Below are 19,594 nucleotides of genomic sequence, written 5' to 3' on the forward strand. Positions count from 1 at the left end.
CCCAGAGCGCGCGGGGGCGGGGCCTGGAGCGGCACCGCCTTCGCCCCCCGGGGCTCCGCGCCGGCGGAGCGGGTGTGTAGCAGAGTCGGGCCGAGCGGAGGGGCGCTGCGCTCCGCTCTGCCCCGCCGCGGCCATGGAGCTGTCGGGGCTCCTGCAGCCGGGCGAGCTGGCGGCCGCCTTCGCGCGCTTGCCCGTCTTCCCGCTCTTCGACCTGGGCTACTTCATCGTGTCCGTGCTCTACCTCAAGTACGAGTCAGGTCAGTCCGCGCCGCCCCGGCCCTGCTCCTCGCCCGCGCCGCGCGGCTCCTGCCTCTGCGAGGCTGGCGCGGGACCTTCCGAAATAGCCCTGCCCCCCGGGCGAGCTGGGCCAGGCCCCCGGGACCGCTCCGCCGCGCACCGACGCCGGCGAGGAAGGGGGAGCGGGGCCCAAGCAGCTGCCGCACGCGGGGGCTCCGCTGTTCCGGATCGCGATACGAGCGGCGGGGGCGGGGGACCGGGTGAGACCGCGGAGGAGGGCTTCTGGGTCCCTCAGTCCTGGCCTTCCCCCAGCCGCGCTCCAGGATGGAGACGGGAGACCCTCTCCGCTCCGGTCGTCTGTCGCTGCCCTAGCAGGGACACGCCTGAATCCTATCTGGGCAGGCGGCACCTGATCCTTGCCTGCCTGAGATGCCTGGCATTGCTGTCCTCGGGACGACGGCACCGCAGGCAGCACAGTCTGTGCAGCTTGTCATGCTGATTCGGAAAAAATGATCTGAAGCACAAGGGGACGCACTTCCTCCTCGGAGGCTGCCGTTGCATATGGCAGCACTAAGTCTTAAGCCAAAGTAAACCTCCATGAAGAGTTCTTTGCAACCTTTAATCGAGGGGGCCTACTCCCAACAGGCCTGCTGATGTCCAATTCCTCCTCCTCCTCCTCCACGTGCACATGAACCATGTATGCTGATGCGAATTCTGCCTTCACACAGAGAAGTCCTTAATTTACTGCTTCCTAAGACTAGAGGTTTGAAAACATGCTTGCAAATGGGAAGCAGAAGGCCAGAGCCAAGTACCCAACTGTTTTGAGAAATACCATCATGCTTCTTAAATTCAGATTAAGTGTTTGATTCCTTCCACATCTGCGTTATCCTCAGACATAGCACTTTGTCTTTACCCCAATTGCTTGGTTCTTCCATTTTGGCTGTAGAAATCCCTTGCGTCTGTGCAAAAGACTACAATAAAACTCTTGCGTTTGTCAGTGGGGTAGGCGATGCGACACTCCTTCCTCATGTTCCCTGAACGGTGTGGTCCTCTTTTCCATCCCAACAAGCTCTTTGTTCTCACCTTCAGCTTGCTCAGTTTTCATTTTCTCCAGCTCGATTCTGCCTTCTACCTGGTCCCCAGATGAGAACGAAAGCACCGCTCGGCCTGAAGGACTTTGCCAAGATCAAATGGGAAAGTTGGGGTTGAGTCTGGGATTGAGTTCAGGTCTCCAACACCCTGTCCATCCCACCGAGCCTTCTTCCCTGGCCCCTTTCTCTGACCTTAAAGCTTCAGAACTGTCCTTTCGTTTTAGCTGGTTGCGAGTGAAAGAGCAGACCAGGTGGTACAGTACATGGCTTGAAGCTAATGCACTGGGGAGAGTGGTACTAATATGTGTTTTATTTTTAGACAGTGCCAGAGATATTAGTTTCAGAAAAAAACATCAGATCATTCCTTCTGATGTCTACAGTGCGTAACAGCTGCTCTAGGGGATTAGCTGTTGGCAATTTGATAGATTTGAAAACCCACAGATTGCTATCACACTTACGATAATTTCTTATCAATGTCTACCATTTAGTCAAGTTTCAAGGAATAAAGAAGCTTACATTTGAAAAACTGTTAACTGTTAAATCTTAAAATGCAGTGTGTTTGGTAGGGTTTCAGTGAGACTGAGGTTAAACTCCACAGTTTATATCCCATTACAAATTAGAAATTTTCACTTTACATAAGGTAGAGGTGGTAGAACTACCAAACAGGCCCTTTTCCCAGCTTCTGTTCCTGTGTGGCTGAGAAGTAACTGTGAAGTAAAGACTGTGTCCTGAATATGAGACAGACAGAAAAGGAATGTGAAGCTCCCATTACCAGCAATGCACATGGATTAATCTAGAGGCACAGGCAACCTTTAAGAGCAGCAGGGCACTGTGTGTAACAGCTGCTGGTGTGGGCCGCTGATCCCCTCGACAGCAACCCCGCTCTCCCTGCTCTGTGCCACAGGTTACTCTTGTGCCCCCCTACTGTAGCCTCCATTTACCACAGCCACCAACTGCCACAGATGTCTGCCACCAACCGGCAAAGGGTAGCTGGAATTTGGCAGCAAGGCTACGTGCAGGCTGCAGTAATGGGGTGAAAGAACAGCCCTCAGCACAGAGCAGGGAGGGCTGGGGGAATCAAAGAAAATGAAGGTTGAAAGGGATGTGAGGAGGTCGCATCTAGACCACCCCCCTGCTCCAAACACGACCAGCCCCAACTACATCATCCCAGCCAAAGCTTTGTCTAGCCGGGTCTTCAAAACCTCCAAGGATGAAGAGCCTATCACCTCCCTGGGTGATCTGTTCCCATGTTTTACTACTATCCTAATTAGGAAGAATTTTCTCATATCCAACCTCAACTTCCCATGCTGCAACTTGAGCCCATTGCTCCTTGTCCTGTTGCCTGCCCCCACTGAGAATAGCCCAGCTACATCTTCTTTGCAGCGCCCCTGCAGGGAGCTGAAGGCTGCCATTACACCTCCCTCAGTCTTTTCTTCCCCAGACTAAATAAGCCCAGTTCCCTCAGCCTCTTCTCACCAGTCATGTGCCTCAGCCCCCAAGTCATTTTCGTTGCCCTCCACTCAACTCTCTCCAATGTGTCTCTGTTCTTTCTGTAGTGGGGGCCCACAGCTGGACACAGGACTCCAGATGTGGCCTCCCCAGTGCCGATTAGAAGGAAATAATCATTTCCCTTGATTTACCAGCAACATTGCTACCAATGCAACCCAGGATGCCATTAGCCTTCTTGGCAACAAGGGCAAACTGCTGGCTCGCTTCAGCTTCTTGTCCACTGTCACCCCCAGGTCCTTTTCTGCAGAACTGCTATTTAGCCAGTCAGCCCGCAGCCTGCACCAGTCCGTGAGATTGTTCTGTCCCAGGTGCAGGGATGTCAAACAGGGGTTCAGCAGCACATGGCAGAGCAAGTCCCCACAACACTGCGCGCTGCTGATCCCAGGCACCGCAGGCTGGATCCTATCCTACCTCTTCACAGTCTGGATCCAACTTGCAGGCTGCAGGTTGCTGACCTCTGATCTAGAGGCAGCAAGAGTTGGATGTGCCTGTTCTGCATGTGGCGTTGAGTGGCTTCAGCTAAACAGAAATGAGGCTGTGAATCTCAACAGCCACTTGGCCAGAGGGGCAACAGTACGCTGCCTCTGGATGATTTGTATGCAAGGCAAACTACCAAAAAGTGAAGAACTAACCAATCCTGACCCTTCTGAACTGTCAGTTGTTGCAGAAAACCAGGAATAAATTTCAATTTGTTATTGTCTGTCTACTTATGATTATATGACTGATTTAAGCACCTTCAGATAGGAACTCTGTCACTGCACAATCCCTGAAGCTTGGAATACACTATTGGCACAATATAAGCCATCAGAAAAAAGATGAATTAAACATACTCACGTGTGATGCCCACAAAACAGCATACTTGAAAGAGCATTTAACAAGAAGAAGTTAACAAGAGAGATCTCTCTTCCTAGCTAAAAGCAAGGGAATAAGCCCTGGAGGTATTTTTCTGCTTAAAATCAGGTCTGGCTGAAATTATATCATATTGGAAAAAATGATCTTGTCATGTCCCATTATCATGGATAAAGCTAGCAAGTGACTGGGCTAGGACATGAGTTATAGTCTTCCTTGCAGTCCCCTAAACTGCTTGAGAAATAAGACAATAATGATGGTTAGTCAGGGTGGTTTACTCGGGGATGATCCTACCTTGGCCAAGGTAGATGGATAAGAGCTGGTAGCTGGATAAGATGACCTCATGAGGTTCCTTCCAGCCCTCCTTTTCTGTGATTGTTTGTCATATGTTTGGAGTCTTGCAATAAATTCCACCAGGGCTTTCTCTGGGATTATGCAGGTAGGGTACAGAAGTAAATCTTTTTTTTCCTGTGATACTGGTACAAGCCCCAAGACAGATGTCCTTGTGACCTGCTACTCAACTGTCGCAACTGGTCAAGGTCTCGGGGATTGTGGTATGTATAAGATAGGTCTTCTCAGTTGGATCTGTTTCACAGGAGCTGTTGAGATGTCCCGTCGGAGCCCTTTTGCCTCCTGGCTTTGTGCTATGCTCTACTGCTTTGGAAGTTACATTCTTGCTGATCTGTTACTCGGAGATTCACCTATTGATTATTTCAGCAATAACTCCAGCATGCTCCTAGCCACAGCAGTCTGGTGAGTTTACTTGTGAGATGCAACACTAAACTGTTTGGAGATTGAGGGGATTAGACAGGGAGGGGGTATGGATTAGTCTGCAAATCTCTTGTATTCCTGGGCTTGATTTTCAATTCATTTGACCGCTGACCTAAGAAAAGGTTTACTAGCTGGCCTGGAGTCTGCTCAAAAGTAAATTATCTCAATTCATCACTGCTACAAATGGATTGTGCTCCCCATCTCCCCCCACAAAAAAGTAAACCCTTCACTGGCCCTGGGCACAAGCGGTCTTTGAGGCAGCATGGAGTGCACTGAAAGGAAGCGCAAGCACTTCAGTGGAATTTTAGAGGCAATTTTTGAAGACTGTAATATTAGAATGTCTGCAGAATTCAGCAATAGTGACCCAAAAGTTTAGTTTCTCAGTAACAAAGGGGAATTTTGGTGCCCTGTGCAGACTACTGCTGCTAGCCTGTCCTTTACTCCAGACCAGGGCAAACAGGTATGCCTCTGAACTTTTTGTGTTTTTGTTCCAGGTATTTGATATTTTACTGCCCCATGAACCTTTTTTACAAGTGTGTGAGCTTTCTCCCTGTGAAGCTTATCTTTGTGGCAATGAAGGAGGTGGTCAGAGTTCGTAAAATTGCTGTTGGAGTCCACCATGCTCATCACCATTACCACGATGGTTGGTTCATTATGGTAGCTACTGGATGGGTCAAAGGTAAATCCCAAGATGGTGAAGCAGACATGTGGTGCATTCAGCCTCTGCATGGAAGCAGAAGAGTTTGAGGTTGCAGCAGAGGCACTGCCTTGTATCCCTCAGTAGAGGTAAAGGGAGGAAGTTGATTGGTTCCTGGTTATTATGAAGCCAAATGCAACAATTAATGAATCCTCACTGAACATTTGTAACTGTCATTGTTCCCATTTTAATGATAGGGAAACTGAGGTGGAGTGGAGGGTGACTTGCCTAAGGCTCCACTTTGAGTTATTCTGGGGATCCAGTCAGGGGCTCTCTGTTCCCCATCCTGTGCTCTGCCACCCACGGCTTTCACCTGTACATTTTTCAGGGAGTTTCTATCCAGGGCTGATGGCCTAGGTCCCTTTTCCTTGAAGCGTTGGCTAGGAAAGGTTGTGGGCCATTAGAGCCATACCAGTTAGGATGTGGTCCCTACATCTGGCAACACTTACAGAGCTTTGCTCTGCTGTTGGTTCCAGGATGACTTGTTGCAATCAGAAATGGGTCTCATGACCTTTTTATCCTGATCAACATAATCCTGGTTCCTAGGACTGTCTTGGTACTTCCATTAGCGTTAATTTCCAAAAGAACCATTTCACAGCCTCAGCTTTCATGGTTTCACAGGTTCTGGTGTTGCCTTGATGTCTAACTTTGAGCAGTTGCTGCGTGGAGTCTGGAAGCCCGAAACAAATGAAATTCTGCATATGTCCTTGTAAGTAGCTACACTGCAGATTCTCTCACACTGAAATCAGGGCTACCCACAACCAGCGTGTCTTTGTTCCTCGTGTAATTCTTCCTGACCAGCTGTATGTAATAAGACTTCCTCGTTTTCTTTTTTAGCCCAACGAAAGCTAGTTTGTATGGAGCAATCTTCTTCACCCTGCAACAAACTCACTGGCTCCCCATCTCTAAGGACAACCTCATCTTTTTCTTCACCATGTTTATGATTGTTTGCAAAGTGAGTTTACAGTACATTTTCTGCTAAAGCATGCATAAAACTGAGGGAAAGAAGGGATATACATTCCCGCAGGGGCATGGATCAGGCAGGCAGTGGCATATATGAACAGGGGACATGAGGTCAGTTTAGGAGATATATTGCCACAGGGATCTGAAGTCAGGATGATGGGGAAGATATCACCACAAGAGTACAGTCAGGTTGTGGGAGCTGATCAAACTCTCAGTTCCAGGATATTGTTTAATTCAATCAGATTTCACCCAGTGCAACAGTTCCTAACATTCAGGGTTTTTCAAATGCAGTTTGTGTTTTGCTCAGTGTGTGTTGCAAGTGAAAGTTTCATAAAATGATGAAATGTTGAATACGGTATCATCAATGAGAACAAGGTTACAATTCACTAGGGCAGTAAAATGGCAATGCAAAGACTCCATTATCTACCCTTCAGGAGTAATCCTAGGACAAGCTCTTGGACTGAGTTTTTGGTGATCCCCTCACTGTTACTGAAGGCCTTTGCTGTTCCCACTAGAGCTGGCTTGTTTGGGAACCAGGAGGTTTGGAATGGGGTCCAAGTACAACAGGACCCAAGCCCTTTAGCAACACTGATTCCACTTGCCAAAGGACAGGGACAGGAGTGGGCCCCTTGTCATTTTGCTGTTAAAAGGTGTGATCCGTAACTTCCTGTCTTCATTGCTGTATGGCAGGTGTTCATGACAGCAACTCATTCTCATGCTTCACCATTTGCTCCAGTCGAAGACTTCATCTGTCCAGTTCTCTTTGGCTCTGTTTCCGGTGGGCACGACAATCACCATCACGACCATCGTGGGGGTTCCCATGATGCTTCACCTGCACTCCCTCCCCAGCCTCCTGCAAAATCTAAGGAGGAGCTGAATGAAGGCACGAGGAAACGGAAAGCGAAAAAGGCTGAATAAGAAAAATCTGTTGCACACAGTGAAGATGGCAGCAAAGAATGCCTCAGAGCTGTGACCTCACATATCTTTCATTTCTTCTCCCTGATACTCCAGAGGAGAGGGGTGGAAGCCAGGACTACCATAGGGGTTCCTAAATTTCAACTGTGCACTCAGTCCCACTATTAGCTTCATGGCCTCGTCTCTTTTTCTGAGCCCCTTATTTAGAGAGGGTTTGTGTTTGTGCCAGGCTGACATTTGGGCATAAGTTCCAATCCCGTCAGCAACCACGATGCAGCATGTTCAGTTACTCTGACACCCCTGCCTCCCACTCGCTCACGCACTCATCGTTCTTTCAAGAGCTAACTTGTATTCCTACACCTTACAAATTCCTTCAAGTTTTAATGACCTGGGCTGCCTACAGGCAGCAATCATGTGGAAATTAGATTTTTTTAGCACTGACCGCTTGTCTCTGAAGCTGAGCTCGGGCTTTTCAACTGCTGTAGGTAGGATGGCAACAAGGTAGTACGATGCAAGGTCTCAGACTGATATGGCTTGTCCCGTGTGCATTAAAGGACATCAGCCTTGGTGTCCTGGCCAAATTCCACTTTGGGTATTTCATCCTGCTCGTCCAAATTTCCCTTACTGCTTGGCTAATTGAGGATTCAGCCAGTTTTGCTATGTCCTGCTCAGTGAACAGTTGGGGGTTTAAACTGGTTTCAGACTATACTTATGCATTGAGTATCTTGTTTCTTTTTTTTTTTTTTTCAACTGTGGCTTTGGACACAGCTTAATGTATATAACCTTTCTCTTTAGTTTCCTTATCTTGATCTGTATTTGTAACGGCTTCAATGATGTCAAGTGCTACATACTGCTACAGTTACTGTCCTGAACTGCTGCTGTGTACTGCTAACAACTCGTGTCCCACTCCAGCGCTGACTGCATGTCATTTGGAAGTGAAGTGAATCCCGTATAGCTTGAAGTTTGTTTCTAATCCTGTGGGATATAAGACTCTATGTAAATGTTAAGTTATTTATTGTTATTTATTATAGCCAGGGCACCAAACTCTTGGGCCCTAAAGCTGGTTTTTAAAAGGAGCTGTGAATTCCTATTTACACAACTGGGCGGATTTGAGAAAAGCTCAGTTCCACACTCATCCTTGCTGGTGATAAAATGTTCATAGTATACTAGGAACTGGCCTAAATTCTCTCTCTGCTGGAAGGAAGATTTACTTTTCTCTTAAGTTAACATTTTTAAAGACCAAGGAGATGGATTTTAGATTAACCTGACTGCAGCATGCCAGCTGAGGAAATCTGAAAATTCTTTGCAAATCCTCAAAAGACAACCTCATGGCCACTGTACTGGCCTGTGACAAGGGGCTTAATCAAGTAGACAAGTGAAATAGAAGGTAAAACAAAAAATGCCCTTGCTTGGCTAATTGAGGATTCAGCCAGTTTTGCTATGTCCTCCTCAGTGAACAGTTGGGGGTTTAAACTGGTTTCAGACTGTACTTATGCATTGAGTATCTTGTTTCTTTTTTTTTCAACTGTGGCTTTGGACACTGTCATACAAAGATCCACTCATGTATCTCAACCTCCTGACCAGCCAGGCTGGGGTTGCTGCTGTAGGTAGGGCTGGTGTGTTCTGCCCCACGCGGCGGCTAGGAAGTAGTGTTCAGCTGTCAGTGAGCTACATCTTGTCACCTTCACCTGGAGGGTTTATTGCTGCAACTCTGACCTTGAGGATAGTGGAAGAGGTATTTGGAGGCAAGGCATAAATCAGAGAGTTTCAGAAATCCAACTCTTCCCGTGCTCCCAAACTGAATCAATATGATTACTGAAATAAGTGCAGATTGGTTGCCCAGCATGATTTTGTGAAAGGGACTGGTAGATGTAACCCTAAACTGATGTCTATGTACAACAGGACTAAGGCCAATATAGAAGTCAAATTAATTGTGCTTCTGGGTTTTGAAAGTGCCTTAACTTTGTGACCTTCCCTCGCTTCCTTTGAAAAGTGGAATAAGCCTGACAGCTTTCTATTTTAATAGGTCTTGTTTTACTGAAACCTGCTGTTCCTCCGACCAGCACCAGGATATGTTTAATATTCTGTGGAATGTCTGATTCAAGGAAATGTGTTGTTTTATAACGGGCATCAGCAAAATAAAGAATTGTGAAGTGACTCAAGGCGACACTCAGGAGGGACCTATGTATTTTCTTTTTACTTTCTCCAGTGCCAGAAATGCTGCAGTTACAAAAGGCTTCTGGGAGGAACCTAAACCAGTTTGACCCCTGGCCCAACAACACTATTCTAACATTTACTGTAAATCAAAGCTGAGCATGTCCGGAAACATAGCTAGGGTCTGGTCTTCAACAAGATTTCATGGTAACCACCAACTGCCATTGTTGTGTTTAGTCTAAATTAGTCACGAGGGGAGTTGGGAGAAGACAGAACGTTGTGGAAGCTTAATAGTTTCCCTAGCTGTGCTGGAGCAGAAATTCTCTTTCCCTCTATGTATTTTGCAACTTCACCCCAGGACGGGCAGATGCACACACAGTAGCAGGTACATTTCTGTTTCAGTTTGTCATTATGTATTTAAAGTGTATTTGTCAACATGAACTCTACAAGAAAGATACCCCTAGGTGTGTGCTTTTTCTGCTTCAGCCTTTTTCTACTCTACTCAAGTGTTTTTTCAGCACTTGCTGTTATCATCTAGGACTAAATATTGAAGCGCTCACTGTCTTTACAAGGAACACTAGACTGGCCAATAACTGGTACTCCTTTGATCTTTTTACAAGACCTAGAATAAATGTCCCATGGAAAGCACATTTTGTGAGCCTGCAAGGGACATTTTCCAGTCCTGAGCAGTTTCAGAGTTCAGCTGCCAAGATAGAAAACTCTACTACTGTGAGTGAGGCTGTGCAGGGTGAGAGCTGTAGCCACTCCTGCATCACCAAGGCTCAGCTCTGGCGTCCATGCAGCAGAGCAGGGGTGGAAGGAAGCCTGCTGGGACCTGGAGTTCTAGAGAGGCGATGTTACAATCTGATAACTCTGCTGATATCAATGCTGGCATGATCATAACCCTAGGTTTAACTGACAAAGTGACTCTGGTACTATATAGGCATCCTGCCTGCTAGAGCTGGCAGAGCCTTTCAGGCAGTTTACAGTCGCTGCTCTAAATACTTTCTCTTGCCTGACAAGTATCTCTTTCCTTCCAGTTCCAAAGGGTCCCAAGTGTATTCAGGTTTTGCCACTATAGAATGAGCTCATGATGAGGGGTATAAAAGCTGTGAACCCCCTATTTTGCATGTTAAAGAGGCCTGAGAGTACTTAGGTAGAAAATGCAGAGATTTTCCTCCCACCCACAAGACAGGAAGGAGAAGCTGCACAAAAAAACCCCAAAATTCTCACACCAAAAAGCTTACAAAGGAAATGGCAAAAGCCATCGCATTAGAGAAAAACCTAAAATGCCCAATGCTTTTGTCTTCCATTTTCCTTTACTCCTACTGGCTACAGGTCATGTATTCTTTCAAACTGTGCCCAGATAGCAATGCCATTGGGAATTCCAGCTGAGTGGGGAATCCCAGCGGTCAAGATAAAACATGGATTAGGTAGTCTGCCTCCTTGGTACTACAGGATACAGCTGCCTCCCACCCTGTGCTCCATTGTAAGGCGAGGGGCTTGTTCCTTGACTTCTAATAGAGTAAATATGGTAAAATCCAAGACATCAACATTCATCCTACAGCAGGATGCAATGCAAAGGGGCCGCCCGGTGCAAAGGGTCTGAAGCACAGTAAGTAACTACACAATATGGGAGCTGCATGGGAGACATCTCCCTGGTACCTTGAGGGCATCCACAGCCCAGCCCACGAGAGAGTGCCCCATCCCAATCCTCTTGTCCAGCACCAACTTCTCACTTTCTACCACAAGCCATGAACTCACAAGCTCCTGAATGAACCAAATCAGCTGCAGAGGCAAGGACAAAAAATGTCGAATGGGGATCAGCAATAGTGTCAGCAACAGGGAGGCAAGGATGCATGGCACATCAGTGGGGGGTCAGTAAATGCCCCAGTAATGGTCAGGTCTCTTTGGAGATGCACAGGCTAGAACAGCAAAGTAAAAGTAACCTGATTGCTGCATGTACCGCCCCATGTTGTGGTTGACGTGAAGCTTGTCTTGCACCTTTCACCATGTTCAGTTTGGAGCCTAATCTAATTGAATCATCTTCTCTCTTTTGGCAGGGGCCAGTTCTTGTGGGGTTCCCATTCCAGCTGTAAGCCCATAACTCATTCCACTTCCAATGTGAGCCTGATGCCTTTCCAATGAGCTCTGCCCAAGGGACTCCCAGCTTCCAGACACTAACCTTTCCGAATCCAGTTTCTCTTCACTGGCAGCTGGGGCAGTTTCAGTCCAAGATCCTTCACTCTGTGATCAGAATAGAAGAATACCTCACCCAACTGCCGTGCTTGCCCTCGACTCCTTCCAAGGTGTTCACGGTCCTGAGGTCAGCAGCTTGTCTTGCCTCATTCATCTGTCTGAGGGCAGCAGCAGGAGGGATGGAAACAGGCAGGTCACTTACACCAGGAAATGTGGCAAACCTGACTGTACATGTTGGAAATCTTCTTCCCTTGTGCATGTAACACGCCCTAGAGCACGTGACCCAGGCAGCAGGAGTCAGCAAAGAAATCAACTCTCCCACTGACAGAGGATTGCTCTAATCCCGAGGGACCGCAGGACACGAACGATGAGAACAAACCAGCTCATCAAATACACTCTGTTTGTCTCCTGTTACCTCTTCTGGGTGAGTCCAAGCAGACTTGGCCTGCCAGGTCCAGGGTGGGGCTGCAAATTTCCTGCCTCCGGAGAAACTCACCTTCAACGCTGCCTCAGTCAGAAGCCAGGCTGGCCTGCTGCAAAGCTGAGGCCATCTGAGAAGGAAACTAGAGCTCTGGATGCTTTGAAATCAGTAATTTGGTCTCCAGCTTCCCTTAGGAAGACTGCAATTCCTGTTTCTCTCCTTGGGCTGTACTAATGTCTCATATTTCCCTAGAAATCATGTACCACTGGCAGTTTTTATATCAAAACTGTTACGAAGAACGTGTCTCTGATTCTCCTTTCCCAGGTGGCCAGTGGGCTTATGGTAGCAGTCGGGATTTATGCCAAATTCTCCAAGGAAGCAAGTAAGTACCAGTTTCCTGTCCCGCCCTGAGCTACACAGCTGGAGTTTGAGTAAAACTGGATCTCATCAGGTAAAGCTAAGGAAGCTGCTGGCTTTCCTGCTGCTGGCTATCTGCCCAACCATGCCTTCAGCATGAGGCAGTTGAGCCATGCCATATCCCACCTGAAACCCCACCCCTTCCTCAGAGCGTCAGGCATAGGAGGGTTGAACAGATGCTGGCTAGTGTCTGCTCAATGCAATGCTCTCATGAATGGCCTCAGGACCCGGCATCTCCCATCAACACCACAGACTCCAAACTATAACTACCTTCACTTTCATCCTGGCCTAGTTATTGAGATTCAGCTTAACATAGCTTAAAACCTAATACACCTATAAAGACTGCAGACAGTTACCTGTTCTGTGGCACAGTCAGGAGGGAATCTGGACAGAACCTGGAGGCAACGCCTTAGAAAGCCATTCAAAGTCTGAAGGAGACGCACTGGGCAGACACTTGCCAGCCGTCTGCTCGACGGCTGACTCAGGGGAGCAGGCATGACTGGGTAGGGGCAGGACTTCCCAAAGGGTGAGGTTTACCCCACTACATCCTGCGGAGGGCATGGTTCTGCAGATCCCTTGGCACCCTGGCACTTGTCTATCTCAGTAACTTGAGGCTAATTGCAGGGAGGTCTGCAATGACTGCACAACGTATGGAGATGAGCTCTGTGTTATTACCTCTGACCAGCAGCTCTCGTAATCACCCTCCACTGCAATTCCTTCAAGTCACTCCCACACGTGGGGCAAAGCCAGCACAACTACTACCAACCACATAATTGTCTCATACCTCATAGCTGACACAGACAGGTCCTTCAGCAACATTCAACAAACATTTCACATGATTAAACAGGGGTTACCCCATGCCCAAGACTTCTGCAAAGTAACCTAAGGTGAGGGAACAGAAAACCTCCTCTCACCAACCCATGACCCTCTACGGCCTTTTTGGAAGTCCTTGGGTAAATGCTGGCCCACAAACATAGCAGACTGGACTCCACAGGCCAGCATATGCCATCAAGTCCTGGTTTAGGAAGCACCAGACTCCCCTCCCCTCCAGTGCACTACTTTATGCTTACTGAGTGGTGGCTCTGGCTTTTGCATAGAGTGAGCGAGAGGAATACAGGACTCTCAGACCATCACATCCAGTCCCCTACAACTGCACACAACAACATAATAAATACTTGCCTTAAAGGATCCACCAGGACATGCAGCCCAGGCCCTCCTAAACACCACAGCCACAGAGCATCCCAGCCCACATTATGGTTCATTGGGTCAGAGGAAAGAGCCACAGAAAGAAGGCAGGAGACGCAAGGGTAACACATCCTCTACCCAGAAGGATTTCCACCACTAGGGGACAAGCTTGTTCAGAAACTGTACATACAAACTCTGGGGTGCAAACCTTTGATCATTTGGCCCTGTGAGGAGAGGACACTCCCCTGGGTGACTGAAGAGTGGTGGAGGAACTCGGTTTCCAGAACGGACTTGGGGCTTATCAGAGGGAAAGGAACAGCAACAAGGAGGCTGTTGTTGGAGCTGGTCGTTTTTCCATGTGTCCTATATCTACCATTGGTCTTTTGTAGGGGAGGGGTGGACCAGACTCGCCTCAGGATTTTTCAGTTCGCTTTGGTTTCACTTTCTGCCAGGTGCTGTGGACTCGCTCCTTGTGGACCCTTCGCTCATCCTGCTCACTGTGGGGATCCTCATGTTTGCTATCACTTTTGCGGGGTGCACGGGAGCCCTCCGTGACCTCCCTATGCTTCTGAAAATTGTAAGGAAAAGCCAGCAGATGTTTCCTTCTAGCTGACCAGGCACAGACATTGAGGCCTGTGCCTCAGACTGCCTCACTAGGCAAACTCCTGCTGCCAAAGCGACCGCAACGGACATAGTGCAATCCCATTCCACCTTCATTAGAACACCAATTCTGGTCAGTCCCTCAAGGATTTGAAGGGGCACCTGACAGTTACGAGTCAGGGAATAATAGCTCCCCAGCTGCACAACTAGCAAGGAAAGGAGACGGTCAATGTACAAGCTAGCTAATTTCTGATCATTCAAAAATCTGCTCAGCAATTAGGAGTTACAATGGCAACATCACCTCTACAACTCCACTTCCAACAAAGAACAGCTAGCTGCTGGCTGTGCCAGTTCAGTCTCCTTGATGACTATGAAACTGCCTGTTTCTCACACATGCACCAACATTTTTCCATTTGGCCTATTTGTCCCAAAGTGCCGTTTATAATCTTCACCCATTATATTCCACAACTACTTCCAAATTGCAGGGTCCACGTTTCTCAAAGAGTTGACATTGTGCCGGGTACTGGTGTGAGGTTACCTTGGGGGAGAGGAGGGGCCTTAAGGCACAAGGCAAGCTACAGGTGAGAACACAGAAAAACAAGCCTGATGAACAGAGGTTGGAACTTCTTTAGTCTGACAGAATCCAACGTGTAGCTGGAAAGGCTTTTTTTTAAATAGCAAACAACAGCAAGCCCCCTTTGACTAGATTTAATGTGATCGGCTATACAAAAGAGAAGCTTCCTCCTCTCAGATCAGGTCCCCTAATGTTTATCATTAGCACTGGGTAAATTTGCCCTTGGATTCTCTGTAGCTGTGCTGGATTTTCAAATGAACTTTATTTACAATCCTGTTCTTGGCGTTGACTTCCTGAGCCACTGCCAGGGCTTGATGCCAGCTCCTTCCCCTGGAGTCGTGGAGGCAGGGGGAGTCTTGATGGCACTCCACTCATAGGTATAAGCAGCGCACACTCAGTGGGCTGCACTCTACATCGCCAACAGAACACCCCCAGCCCCAGGGAGCTCTGGTACCAAAGCTCAAAGGGAGAGGGCCGCTCTCAGTCTTGATCTCAATCTTTCATTCTACAGTTTGCCTGGACACTGCTAATTGTACTGATCCTGCAGATCGTGGCTGCTGTTCTGGGATTCCTCTTCTCTGGCATGGTAAATCCACAGCAAACTTCAGTGCAGATATTCTGCCGTGTCATCTGAGCACTGGTCTAGAAAACTGTGATTTTGTAGCCTATTGCTGGCTCTCCCATAGACTTTCTCTGTAGCCATGGGCAAGTCTCTCCCCTTTCCCGCATCCAAGCCTCAATTTGCCCTCTTACATACAGGACTTAGCATCTCCTATGCCTATCTAACTGGGTGGCTAGGAATGTGCTAGCTAATTATACAATAAAGAATAATCTTTATTTTATCTGTTGCCTGCCAAAAAGGATACAGATCAACCTGCTCCATCTGTATTTTATGGTAAATAAATGGAGAAAGTGAGAGCCCTTTTTTCGGAGGTGCCTGCCAGGGGTGGTTTTCACAGGTCTAAGCATCTTGGGCCCAGAGAGGAAGCAGATGGGTTTGGGAGGTGGAGGGAGGAAAACAGCAAATCAGTGAATCTACCTGTCTGGCAATGAAAGCTACATCATCTCTTGGTCTTGTAGGTGATGGAGAAGGCAGCATTTCTTATGGGGAAAGCTATCTCCAGTTATCGGGATGACCTGGACTTACAGAATCTCATTGACTATATACAGAAAAAGGTAATTTCAAAACTCCTGTTAGTTTTGTATAATGTTTTGCTGCTTAATTATTTCAGAAGGTGGTAAATAATTGAAGAGACCCCAGGTCCATATCCCTAGCCAGTGCTGAGCTGCCAATGCCAGCCTTCTGCCCCTGAATACACAAGCAGTCTAGTGCCAGGACCACAGCAGCCAGCTTTCATCACCTCCTGGGCTACCCAGCCAGAACTTTGTTTTCTCTGCACTTTACAACTTAAAAAGAAAAATGGTCTTGGTGTGGCTTTTAGTGCCATAGAGCTGCTGCTGCTGGCACTGCTGTCAAGGAAACTAGGAACATAGTGAAATTTCACCCTGGACCAGTTTGGGAAAACCTTTCATTTTTGTTCCTCACTTGCATCAGAGCAGAGGTGCTGCCTCTCAGCCACATTCAGATCAAATTCCTAATGCTAGTATCAGGTTCTGTGCATGAACACATGGAGGGAGCTAGTCAAACGCACCTGTGGCTCATCGGTGAGCCCTGCTCAGACTAGGTTGGGGGAGCTGCATTCAAAAGGCTACCGCTCTCTTTAGCTGGAGAGTAAGGAGTCCCTGGGCAGTCGACTCTTACAGGTAACTGCTCTCAAAGCTCTTCTCAGAATCTATTCTGTACGGTCTTGTGTACACCTATGGCCCTGAGGAAGCCAGCAGTTATCCAAGGTCTCCATTTTTGGCCTTACTCTCTCAGTTTGAATGCTGTGGAGTGCATTCCTACAAGGACTGGTCCCGGAACATTTACTTTGAGTGTCGAGACTCCAACCCCAGCCTGGAGCGCTGTGCTGTGCCTTTCTCCTGCTGCACCCAAGAGGATAAAGGAACGGTTCTCACAGTAAGTCAAGTTTGGCTATAACTTAGGGTGGGAAATGTAACTGCCAAGTTCTTTGGATGATGATGATGATGATAAAACAAGCTTCAGCATGTAGTTGTATTTGCTTCCAACAAGTCAAAGAGAAGGACGGTAATACTTTGAATTTACACAGGATCTCTCAGATCCAGCTGTCAAAGCAGTTTGCCATCATCTCCACTGCACAGAAAGGGAAAGCGAGGCACAGAGAAGGGAAGTGACTTGTCTAAGAATGCACACCAAGTCTGTGGTAGAACTGCAAATAGAAACCAGGTCTCTTGATCCCACGTTCCCTGTTCTAACCAGTAGATATGCTTTCTGTTTACGATGCAGCTAACAAGAACACCAAGAGCAAAGCAGCATACTACACCATTCTGGTTTTTACCTTGACACATCACCTGTGCCTTCACCCTTCATCGAGTGCCACTTCTGTTCCATTCTCACTCTAGCTGTATCCTCCTTCCCTGCAGAGCGTTCTCAACACCATGTGTGGTTATGGGACCCAGAATCTGAGATTGTGGAAAGCAGAGAGCCTGATTTATACTGAGGGCTGCTTGGAGAAGATTGTCAGCTGGGGACAAAGAAACCTGCTGCTAGTTGCGGGGCTAGCAATAGGATTGTTTGTCCTGGAGGTAACTGAGACTGAACAAAAGTAAGGCCTAGAAAAGTCAATTAGTTTAAACCAATACAAACTCCTGAAAAAACACTGAACTTAGAAGCAAGAATTAGACAGATTTATCCATTTTGTTCTCACTGGTAAGCTACTGACACATCAATTTATCTTGCCTCCATAGGTTATCAACTTGGTTGAACCAAATGATATAAACAAGAGTTAAACTGATTTAAGTATATTATTTAAAGGCTTGCATTGATTTTACTACATTCATTTTGGAATAGATTTGGTTAAGCTACATCCTCAGTTTTTACATTTGGTATAAGAAGTTAGACATCTATAGCTACAGGTAAAAATAATAATATAGGAGCATATTAACAATAGTATCCAGACCCCTGAACAAAGTAGCCAAAGTTTCAGGTGGGCTGAACCCTTGCAGCTCCCATGTAAGCCAATGTGACATGCGGTCCCTAGCTAGGCATATCAGAAGCAAATTTTGTGGCCTCTTCTACAGCACTCTCTAGCTTTATGCCCCCTATGGATGTCTGCTTTCAGGTCTTGGTAAATCCAGCCTCGTGTCTTCTTCCCTTGCAGGTTCTTGTCTTTTCCCTGGCCACGATGCTTATCTACCAGATCAACTTCATCATACAGAAACGGCAAAGCATGAGGAGATACCCTGAGAAGTAAGACCTGCTCCTAGGATGAACTCAAAGTGGTCTTTGACACCGCTTAGGCTACAGAGAAAAAACTAACTGTATTGACAATGCTGTGAATACCCCAAAGAGGACCATGACTCATGCCCATGTGAATGAAAAGATACCATGGAGTGTATTCTGTGCGCAAGACAGAGATAAGTACACTAACAGGCCTCTCATCACCAACATCATCTGATGGAAACAACACTTTCTCTCTCTCCTTCCATTTTTTTTATCACAAGGAATGCCTGTACAAAACCAGTCTCTCTCCCAAAATTTCGGCTGTTTATTTTCCACCTACACTAGAGATCCCTGCATGTGAGTTCACAGTGCACTGCTTTAGTAACACTCAGAGGATTCTTACCTGAATGGGAGGATCAGAGTGGATCAGGGAAGTTCTGAAACCTTTCAAAAGTGACACTCCCTATAATAACAACAGGGACAGGAATGGAGACATTTGCCCTAAAGACATAACCGTTTCCAATCAGTTATTTCCCTTATTTTCCATGAGGTACGAGCTCTTTAAAACCCCTTCTGTTGAGGCCACTAGCTAGGATAGCCTTGGAAGGTTTTGTATCTGAGTTTGGTGTTCATCTTCATCTTGAACATTTTAACTATACAAATTACAACCAGGATTGTCTTATCAAAGAACAAAACTTTCAGGGCTGTATTTTGTCATCACCTGTCAGAGGCCAGACAGTGCTGTTCTAATTTCACTTCGGCAGGTATTCCTCACTACTTATCAGCAGATCCACATTTTGTTTTTGTTTTGTTGTTTGTTCTCCATTTCCTTCTCAAAAAAATCAGTTTCCTTGCAGTTTTACAAAATAATCTGAAGTCTGTAGCTGGTGAAGCTGCCATAGCCTGGAAAGAATTGCTGGTAACTGCAAATGTGATTGCTTGACCTGAAGTTTGCTGCTACCTTCAGCTGAGGAAACTTTGAGACGCTGGCATTTTCCTCTTTGCTGTACCATCTGTTCTGTAGAATTGTACATGTGAGAGTGAGAAGTTCTTCTGCAGCCTGACAGGCATGTGGACAAGGAGAGATCCGTCTGTACACAATAATTCCATACCCCCAGTGAAAAGACAAGAGGCTCCTGACACTGGAGTCTTATCATTAGCTGTTGCCTCACTTAGCACATTAAAGTCTTCTGTGTAAACAGGGAAAGTCATTGTTTGCCCCAGGATGGCGCTGGTGATGTTACTTGTACAATACTAAAGTTTCTCTGTCAGCCTTTCTTCTGTGTCCTGTATTTGTACTTGCCACTATGGATGAAGAGATGCATCACAGATTTCAGAGGTCACTATACACATGGCAAATCTATTGGGAATATTTTTAAAATCAAGATATTTTAGTAATTTTGTGCTCTTACAGGTTGATGAAAGTCTAGTGCAGATGGACCATGTGTCATTACATCTAGTTTAAACAGGTAGGAAGGATGCCTGAACCCTGTCTGGGCCCATTTTAAGTGTTGCAAGCACTTTTCCATCTGCCCACTGCTGGAACAACGTGGCAAATATTCCTAAATAGACAAAGCTAATAAGTAGAAGGGCCTCAGGTGTGTATCTCCTTACAGAAAGCATAAAGGAGGATGGCACCTTTGGAGCCCTGGAAAGAGACCCCTGGGATTGTAACCAAGGAACAAACACTGGTGGCTATAGAGATAGT

General features: G+C 47.0%; 2 protein-coding genes across 4 annotated transcripts; both read left to right on the top strand.

Annotated features, from left to right (window-relative positions):
• Positions 1-16: 16 nt before the first annotated feature.
• TMEM38A (transmembrane protein 38A) lies at positions 17-9,201 on the top strand. The gene is made up of 6 exons (XM_090027996.1): positions 17-257; positions 4,283-4,439; positions 4,952-5,136; positions 5,776-5,863; positions 5,992-6,109; positions 6,808-9,201. Exons 1-6 carry the CDS (start codon positions 134-136, stop codon positions 7,033-7,035), a joined length of 900 nt encoding a protein of 299 aa, XP_089884122.1. The 5' UTR covers positions 17-133; the 3' UTR covers positions 7,036-9,201.
• Positions 9,202-9,342: 141 nt separating this feature from the next.
• Positions 9,343-19,569, top strand: LOC149853027 (tetraspanin-33-like). Of its 3 annotated transcripts, XM_090027997.1 has the most exons (8): positions 9,343-11,809; positions 12,131-12,188; positions 13,861-13,985; positions 15,094-15,168; positions 15,663-15,758; positions 16,462-16,602; positions 17,088-17,249; positions 17,825-17,961. In XM_090027997.1, exons 1-8 carry the CDS (start codon positions 11,753-11,755, stop codon positions 17,915-17,917), a joined length of 807 nt encoding a protein of 268 aa, XP_089884123.1. In that variant the 5' UTR covers positions 9,343-11,752; the 3' UTR covers positions 17,918-17,961. The 3 variants fall into 3 exon arrangements, with proteins under 3 accessions (XP_089884123.1, XP_089884125.1, XP_089884124.1); XM_090027999.1 differs by lacking the exon at positions 13,861-13,985 and having other exon boundaries at positions 17,825-19,569; XM_090027998.1 differs by lacking the exons at positions 17,088-17,249; positions 17,825-17,961 and adding an exon at positions 16,951-17,063.
• Positions 19,570-19,594: the final 25 nt, after the last annotated feature.

The sequence above is a fragment of the Crocodylus siamensis genome, chromosome 14, assembly GCF_052110815.1.
Source record: "Crocodylus siamensis isolate JL-2025a chromosome 14, ASM5211081v1, whole genome shotgun sequence".
Classification (NCBI taxonomy): Eukaryota; Metazoa; Chordata; order Crocodylia; family Crocodylidae; genus Crocodylus; species Crocodylus siamensis.

Coding starts and splice junctions, on each gene's coding strand:
- TMEM38A (XM_090027996.1), top strand. CDS start 134: ATGGAGCTGTCGGGGCTCCTGCAGCCGGGCGAGCTGGCGGCCGCCTTC. Junction 258..4,282: donor CTACCTCAAGTACGAGTCAG/GTCAGTCCGCGC, acceptor TCTGTTTCACAG/GAGCTGTTGAGATGTCCCGT. Junction 5,137..5,775: donor AGCTACTGGATGGGTCAAAG/GTAAATCCCAAG, acceptor ATGGTTTCACAG/GTTCTGGTGTTGCCTTGATG.
- LOC149853027 (XM_090027997.1), top strand. CDS start 11,753: ATGAGAACAAACCAGCTCATCAAATACACTCTGTTTGTCTCCTGTTAC. Junction 12,189..13,860: donor CAAATTCTCCAAGGAAGCAA/GTAAGTACCAGT, acceptor ACTTTCTGCCAG/GTGCTGTGGACTCGCTCCTT. Junction 15,759..16,461: donor TTGACTATATACAGAAAAAG/GTAATTTCAAAA, acceptor TTACTCTCTCAG/TTTGAATGCTGTGGAGTGCA.